The 8,675-nt window shown below is 35.3% G+C and overlaps 1 protein-coding gene across 1 annotated transcript in view; it reads left to right on the top strand.

Annotated features, from left to right (window-relative positions):
* The window catches only part of LOC115214856 (calcitonin gene-related peptide type 1 receptor-like), a 111,509-nt gene that overhangs the window by 91,573 nt on the left and 11,261 nt on the right, over positions 1 to 8,675 (top strand). Inside the window, exons 11-12 of the mRNA XM_036505485.1 lie at positions 3,230 to 3,368; positions 4,285 to 4,326. Coding sequence (XP_036361378.1) covers positions 3,230 to 3,368; positions 4,285 to 4,326 — 181 coding nt within the window. The remainder of the gene's footprint in view (positions 1 to 3,229; positions 3,369 to 4,284; positions 4,327 to 8,675) is intronic.

Consider the following 8,675-nt stretch of genomic DNA (forward strand, 5'->3'; position numbering starts at 1 on the left):
TCTCTCATTTGTTAAATACTCTATGGTCTCTGAGAAATTCCTGAAGTAGATCCAGTGACATTTATATCCTTACTGTTGATAACATCGGGTAGCCGTAGACAGGGAAAGCTCTTTAATTGGCATACTACCTAGTGTATACTCAAGTTTTATATATATATATATATATATATATATATATATAAACCCATATACACACACAAGCACATTGATGCACACATATGTATGTATGCATATATGTATGTATGTATGTATGTATGTATGTATGTATGTATGTATGTATGTATGTATGTATGTATGTATGCATGTTTGTATACTCATCCGTGTTTTAGCCCAGCATCAATTAATTAATAGAATTATATCCTTTATCCGTTTTCTTTTCCAGATATTTTCTATGGATTCGGAAGTGTCAAATTTGAATGCAAACCATGGCCTTGAGTTAAGTTAAGTTAAATAGCATATTTTTCATTATCTCCCTTCGATCGTAAGTATTGATTTACAGCATAAAATATAAGGATGGGTACACTTGATTAAATCGTTCCTCCTACTTTGCTGGTAAATATTTTATTGACGCCAGAAGGAAGAACGTCTAAGACATTGAAGAAATTGGAAGAGAATTGCAGAAAGGCTGGGTGCGTTTTGTTACTTGTTCTCTTTATTCTGCTGAATCTATATAAGTATTGTTAAGAGTGCCTGAAGGAATGTGTTCTTTGATTTGATATTGTCTCTTAAATACAAACCAGTTTGAACATATATGTACAATTTCCTGCTTTCCAGAATATTCCTCAGTTCGTATAAACTATTTATATAAATGTTATCATTTCTCGTCTTATACTGAAATTTCATCAGTATTCAATGATGCTTTTGAAACATTAGCTGCTCATGTGCAGCCTTCAGTAGAACATAATTATTAATACAAAGACATGTTTTCCTTTTTTTACGGTTTAAAACAGTGTCTTAGGGCAAAAAATTGCAGATTAAATAAATATAACTTTTTGTATTTATATGCACCTCCTACCGAGATCGATCTTTCAGGACCAGTCATATATTGATCGACTAAATAGTTCCCCAAGATTTGTTAATAATCGTTATCATGCAGAGGGCTAAGATGATGAAAAGCAGATTCGATCAAGTGTCGGACAAAATACCTCAAGTTAATTAGTCTGTTAGTTTAGGTTCTGTATTGGCTTTTCTTTAGTCCTTCACTGATAGAAAGAAATTTCTATCTGTCAAGTATCGGAGCCAATTGAATTGAGTATTCACTCCGTAATTTTTAGTATTGTCTTAAATGTTAGAAATTGTTATTTTGAGGTTGACTGGATTGTAAAACAGGAGAGCATCGGACTAACTGCCTCGTGATATTTTATACCTATTTCTTTACTACCCACAAGGGGCTAAACACAGGGAGGACAAAAAAGGACAGACAAACGGATTAAGTCGATTATATCGACCCCAGTGCGAACTGGTACTTAATTTATCGATCCCGAAAGGATGAAAGGCAAAGTCGACCTCGGCGGAATTTGAACTCAGAACGTAGCGACAGACGAAATACTGCTGAGCATTTCGTTCGGCGTGCTAATGTTTCTGCCAGCTCGCCGCCTTATTTTATATTTTATACCATCTCACTGGTGTGAACTTTGTTCTTTTCTCTATTAAAGTCAACAAAATATATGCCTTGCATGCACTGTAGTCAGCTTAATCAATAACACCCTTCCTCTGAAGACAAAAAGGAATTACTTTATTCAACTTTCTAAATAGGCCTCTCGACTGATCAGCATATATATGTATCTTACTCAGATACTCAAACTTCTGGCTCATAGATTCACTTCACAATCTATTGCTATAATGCTGCAATATTGTCGCAACACAGCTTTCTGCTCCTATGAACAGCTATTTGCTTTCATGACACCGAAACATTCCAGGCTCACTTGCTTTTCTTCCTGTCATAACTTGTATTATGTCCCATCTTCACATCCCATAGTAACCATTATGCAGTGCTCCGCGAACAATGGTCGCCTAAAAACCATCCTTGCACACATTGTTCCCTGCAGCCGCCAAATTCTAACTGTTCAAAAGAAACGTTAACTACGTGAATCCCATTGGTGTGGAAAGGCCTCCAAAAGCCTTTGGTACAGACTTCCCTCTCAAACAGTCTAATATGGAAATTAGCATGAAATAAGCTCCCGGCAATCTACAATCTACTTTCAGTTCCCGGTTAAAATAAAATGTTTTTACGTACATTATTAATGAAGTTGAGAAAGACAACGGCATAATTTCTTTCGTTTTTTAATGTAATTTATGATTTTATCCACTAAATAAGAAAATATTATAAACTGAATATGTGAATAGTGATGGGGGTCTCCATGATATCGTTTCCATTCTAAGCAAGAACTACTTCATTTGAGTGGAGGCGCAATGGCCTAGTGGTTAGGGCAGCGGACTCGCGGTCGTAGGATCGCGGTTTCGATTCCCAGACCGGGCGTTGTGAGTGTTTATTGAGCGAAAACACCTAAAGCTCCACGAGACTCCGGCAGGGATGGTGGTGATCCCTGCTGTACTCTTTCACCACAACTTTCTCTCACTCTTACTTCCTGTTTCTGTTGTACCTGTATTTCAAAGGGCCGGCCTTGTCACTCTCTGTGTCACGCTGAATATCCCCGAGAACTACGTTAAGGGTTCACGTGTCTATGGAGTGCTCAGCCACTTACACGTTAATTTCACGAGCAGGCTGTTCCGTTGATTGGATCAACCGGAACCCTCGTCGTCGTAACCGACGGAGTGCTTCCCACTTCATTTGAGAAAAGAACGGATTTCCCCTCCAATGCATCATGATTATGTAACTGACGATTATAAATCAAGCCAAAGAATTTCACATAGAAGATCGAATAGGTGCAAACAATAAACTGCTTGTTCTACAATTCCGTTAACTCTTGTTCAAAGTTCAATTGCCACGTGAAACGGGATTAATATGTGTCCTTCGAAAGTGATTTTGCTCTATCTTCTTAAACTGTGATACAGGTGAAATTATCCTGTTGACCGAACAGATAAGATATTCGGCTCACCATTCCTTAGTCAAGATATACAAAATAAATAGAAATCCTTTCCCTTAAAAGTGTCAAGGACAAATAACTAGAAAAATATATTTTTCACTCTTTCACATAAGAGAAACGGGTATTAGGCACATGTCTCATTAAATTAATCAAATTATTGACAATCCTAAATGTCTTTTCAGAAAATTAGCTAAGTTCACAGTCATGCTGGTACCGTTGTTTGGAGTTCCTAATCTGTTATTCATGATGCTACCACCAGAGATGAACGTAGCTGTTGACGTGCCATTTCTTTATGTATCAATGTTATACAGTTCGTTCCAGGTTAGTAAAAAATCACTCTAATATCTATGTTGAAAGATATTAGACTTTAATGCTTTATACTGTCAGTTCATAATATTTGAAAACGGTTCACCAATTACAATTCAAGATGTATGAAATTTTTCTAAAGCTGCATGCATAATAAAAAAAAAAGGTAAATAACAGAACAAAATTTCTTGTGATGTTTAATTGTATTTCTTTCTATTGTTGGTTGAAACCCCGCAGGTGTAATTCTGCCATTTATACACTGCTTAAGTTCAATCACTCCTCGGGTGAATTAGTAACGCAACAAAATAGCAAATGGCGACTATGAGGAGCGAAACACCACTTCTAGTAATTTAAGTAAAACCAAACCCACAGTTTACGGTGGTGTCACAATGCTAGTTAACTCAGCAAGTGACATCGTTAAACTTCGGGGCTTTTCGGTAAGAATAACTTAGAGTTATTCTTAGCGGGAAGAGTTTCTAACAGATCTGTCACCAGTTCTCTCAATTCAGTTAGACTCCTTAGTGGTCTGGTCAATGTATTTTTCCAGTTTCTGGAAAGTAGACACTGCTGTTGTTTAAGTCTCATTTCTAGTTCAAAGCCCAAAAATATTGTTAAAAAAAGTCTACATTTAAATAGGCACTATCTCTTGTTAATCCCTTACCCCACAAATATATTTCATTATCCAGAAATAACATTTAACTTACAAACACGGCATCGTTCTTTGTTACAAACATTGAAAATGTTTCTTCTTTTCTTATGGAACATTTTGAAAGTCTTCACCTATCTCACTGTAACGTCTTACGTGATATAACTCTAGCTAAGCTATATCATGTGAATCTAAATTGTCGGTTAAAACTAAAAATGAATTAATATCCTAACATCATAAGCAAATATTTTGAGCAAATCACTTTTTTCTGTTTTTGCCTTTCAGGGACTAATTTTATCACTGCTATTCTGCTTTCTCCATGAACAGGTAAATATTTAATTTTTTAAACTTTTGAAATAGACAGGTAGACTTGATGTTTTGCGTAACCTTCTTCGTTTTTCATCTCGATTATCTTGTCTATTTTGTTCATCCATTTATGACCAACGAAATAAGTTCCAGTAATATACCATCAATTCAATTCTTTCAGACTTCCAAAAATTTTCAATTCTTATTGTATGTACCACGTTACTGCACAATGTATAGAAATTGAGCCAGTGAGAGAGAGCCTCTATGTAGTCGTTCGGTTTAGACATAGCATCTGCATCTCCCTTGAATCACATCCTATTGTCTGAAAATGAGGGATATGTCGGACAATGTAGTCTTGAATATATAAAAGCCAAAAAATATATAATGATCAAAACCTGGACGCTTTTCATCATAGGATTACTCAATCGCAAATTAAGCAGGCCTCTGATCAAATGAGAATGTAATGTTCAAATTGACCTGGTTCTCAGTTAAAAGTAATTAATTAGTTGTTAGAGAATGTTTTCCAGAAGGTTCCTTACTAATCCCATATATAAACATATATTAACCTGTTTTCGCATCATTTATTGTTATTGAATTGCTATTTTAGCGTATTCAATCGCCTTGATTTTATTTTAACGTAATTTCTAGTCTATGGAATCAAAAGCGTCACCGATACGTGAATAGGATATGCTTGTGTTTGTATGTGTATATATGTATATGTATTTTTCTCTAATCAATATTATGGGTCTGGGTATTTTAAAGAGCGTCTGTCCTTGGTATGCAATGTTCAATTGATACATCAATATAGACTTTTTGTGTTTAGTATTGTGCTAAATACACTACCGACTCTGGTAGTTCTTAAGTAGAATGTTTTACTGCCCAGAAAGTTTGTCTTTTTTATTATTATTGTATATCTACAATAAGATGAATTGAAAACTTTCTCTGTTTTTATTGTGCGGTATGATTTGATGTGTTTTCTTATATTCTTTAGCCTTTCATTTTATAATATGTGATAAAGTTTAGTTTCTATTGTGTTTTTGAGCATACAACGCCGATGGAAGAGGTGCGTGAACTAAAAGTTGCACTATGTTGAAAAATAAGCTTTATTTGGTCACATTCTATGAGAGTACCTTGATCAGTCTATGAACTTTTCAGCCGGCCCCTGTATATGTGAGCGCACGCGGTTGCGTATTTGCACGCGCGTACGTTTGTCTGTATTAGTGTGTGAAACTACCATTTTATTTTCCATTATTTTAATTTCATTTAAATTCTATGAGACTTTTAGATACGATGGAATATTCCTGATTGCGAATATAAAAATCTAACAGATTCCAAATATTTCTTTTGTTCTTTTGTACGAAAAACGAACTAAAAAATTTTAACGTCTACTTTCCCATGATTGCTTAGATCGAACAAATTTCATTGAGGCAGATTTTCTATAGCCGAATGCCCTTCCAGTTACTGTTTTCTGAGCAGTTTTGATAATGGGTTTAATGCGCAGACGAAGAGCAACACCAACAGGTTATCACCCTGAAAATGCCTTTTTTGTTAGTGAATGCGATTCGACTCAATTTGCTCTTTATCACTCCTACGGAACAAAGTGGTTCGATAAAGTACAAAGTAGTTGTGGGGCTTTTGCTAACTGTAAAGCCTTGATAATCCAACTACGTGGTATACTTCCAAAAGCCTTCTGGTAATCCAGTCACACTACGGCTAAGTTCCTGCAATTTTTTCCGTTTTTCTTTTTGTTTATTTCATGCATCATTTTGTTAATTACTAGCTGCTGTATACAGTTCCACATCTTCTTTCCTCCAATTTGCTTGAGTTATAATATTGTCGGTGGCACAATGATCCTGCAATAACAGATTGAGGCAGCCAGTGTATAATTTATACATGATGTTCCGGACGCAGGGCCGTAGCATGACTTTTAGAGGTTCTGCACCTTTTTATTTTGAGGCCCCCATCTCTTCAATCAAAATTCATAATCTACGCACCTTTTATTCATAGCTGTATTTTACTTTATTCAATCTGAAGCTCAATATTTCACGTTATCCTGAAGAACATCTTTAAAAGTACAAGTTAATTTTATTTAGGGCTGGAAATATCATATTAGTTTATGTTTAGGAAGGCCAACATTTAACAGGGTTGAATAGTTATTCAATGGACTCGTAAATATCAGAAGACAAGCATTTCAAAATAACAACTGTGAAGTATAGTTGTCTCAGCTTTTGTATGCGAAGAAGTTTATTCAAGAACATTAAAATACAAACAATTTCCAGTCCAAAACAAAAGCAATATATTTCAAATAAGATATTTTTGAAAAACAGACGTGAAGACTTGATAACAGTCGAAAAAGCTTTTTGTAAAATTCTATATTTCACTGTTAGCTGTTGCAATATTTCGATTGGATAGACAATTCTACAATTCAAACTGTAAAGACAAAATACCAAAGATGCAAAATATGAAGAATTACTTGCCTTTCTATGAAATCACAAATTCAAGGAAAAATAGTACTTTGCAAAATAAATAGCTGAAATACATATCAAAAAGTTAATCGCAGGTTGTTTTCATACCTCTGGGCTGTGTTGTCTTCTGATATTTGTTTGATCTTTCGTTCACTGTCTCTAATTCTTATTTACTGTCGCCCAAATTATAGTTGTGGACCTGTTGAAACATGTCATCCCAGATTATTGGTAAAGCGTCCACAAGTTTTAGATATGAATTTCAGCTAAATTGTTAGTATGTTGAGTGGTTGTATAAAGTCAACATAACGTGACAGTCCCGTAAAGGGAATTACACCACCGCTATATAGCCCTAGGAAGCATCGACGCTTCCTGTCGGCTTTGACACATTTCCAGTGTCCTTATATTCGCAAAGGGGAGGCAAGCACCCCCACCAGCTAGGACTAGCAACCTGAATATTCTCGTTGAGACATTTAGAAATTCAATATTTCTAATGTTAGTATGTTGTTTTCTGCTATATTTAGCTGATCGTTCTGTCTGTCCATCAGTGGAAGTGAGAGGATTATCTTCACTGGCTGGTTTTATAGTGCCAGCCTGCTTTCAATCAGACATTTCCATTTGATGTGTCAATTTACATTTAATGATACGCTTTGCTTAAATGTTTTCCGGATAAATCTAATTCTGGATGTTGGGAGTTCCAAAATGTTTTTTAGCTTTTGCGTAAAACCGAACTATTGAAGGTCAAATTGTAAAGATATTTCACATAAATCTTTGTTTAAAATCATAAATTCATTGTATACAGTGACTGTAATCACGATTTGGTTGTAGAACACATACATTTAGCTATGATGCTTTTGGCTATTCATTGATATTTGTATTTGCCTTTGAAAATGGTCTTCTTTAAGTTTCGAAAATGTTTTGTCAGAATTATATTAAATTTTTTTCACAGTTTGTGTAACCTTTTCTTTCAGAATATTTTTAATTCTACATATTGTATTTAAAATTGTGTGCGCGTGTGTGTGTGTGCGTGCGTGTAACAGCGAATATATGCGTATTAGATACAGTGATATATTGATACAGTGTTAAAGTAAGCTTTTACAAGAATGAAAGTAAGATGTGTATGACTCTACTGTGTGCATGTATACAATTTCCGTCCTAAACCTGAAGAGTCTAACAGCTCCTGATGACACAAAGTCTTATCAGCGATACCTATTCATCTCGCATATCGCTAACAAAATGTAATCTGTTTTTAGGCGAATTCTTATCGACTGAACGTACATTATCAATACCTTTTTTGTATTGAGGATTGTTGATTTAAGTCTTAGTTTACTCCCACTACACTGAAGCATTTAGAATCACAAATAATTTGTGTGTATGGCTCAGAGGAATAATAACCTTCCTATATTCATCAACATTTCTAGGCATTCTGAAAATTGCATTTACATGTAACAGACACTGAAGGATTATCGGTAGGATTGTGAATTTCATATATCATTGTCATTATGCGTTGAATTAATACGCTGTTAACTCCCGGGTACTCACTCATTTTTTTCCACTCGTGGGGTATTTCAGTGATCACTTTTGCTTATATTTTGCAATTATGATTTTTCTGTGGCTAAACTAGGGAGAGAGAAAGAAAGAAAGAAAGAAAGAAGGAAAGAAAGAAAGAAAGAAAGAAAGAAAGAAAGAAAGAGAAAATAGAGACATGGTTTGTGAGTGTGTGTGTTTGTGTGTGTGTGTGTTTATGTGTGTGTGTGTGTGTGTGTGTGCGCGCGCGCGTGTGTACGTGTGTGTGCGTATGTGCGCACGGGCGTGATTCTACACGGGACACCCAATGCCGTTCGTTCTGTAGTTGTACTTGGTATTCTGTCTACTGTGATGGCCCTTGTACATTACATGGAGAATGAG

Source organism: Octopus sinensis, linkage group LG8, assembly GCF_006345805.1.
Source record: "Octopus sinensis linkage group LG8, ASM634580v1, whole genome shotgun sequence".
NCBI classification, from domain to species: domain Eukaryota; kingdom Metazoa; phylum Mollusca; class Cephalopoda; order Octopoda; family Octopodidae; genus Octopus; species Octopus sinensis.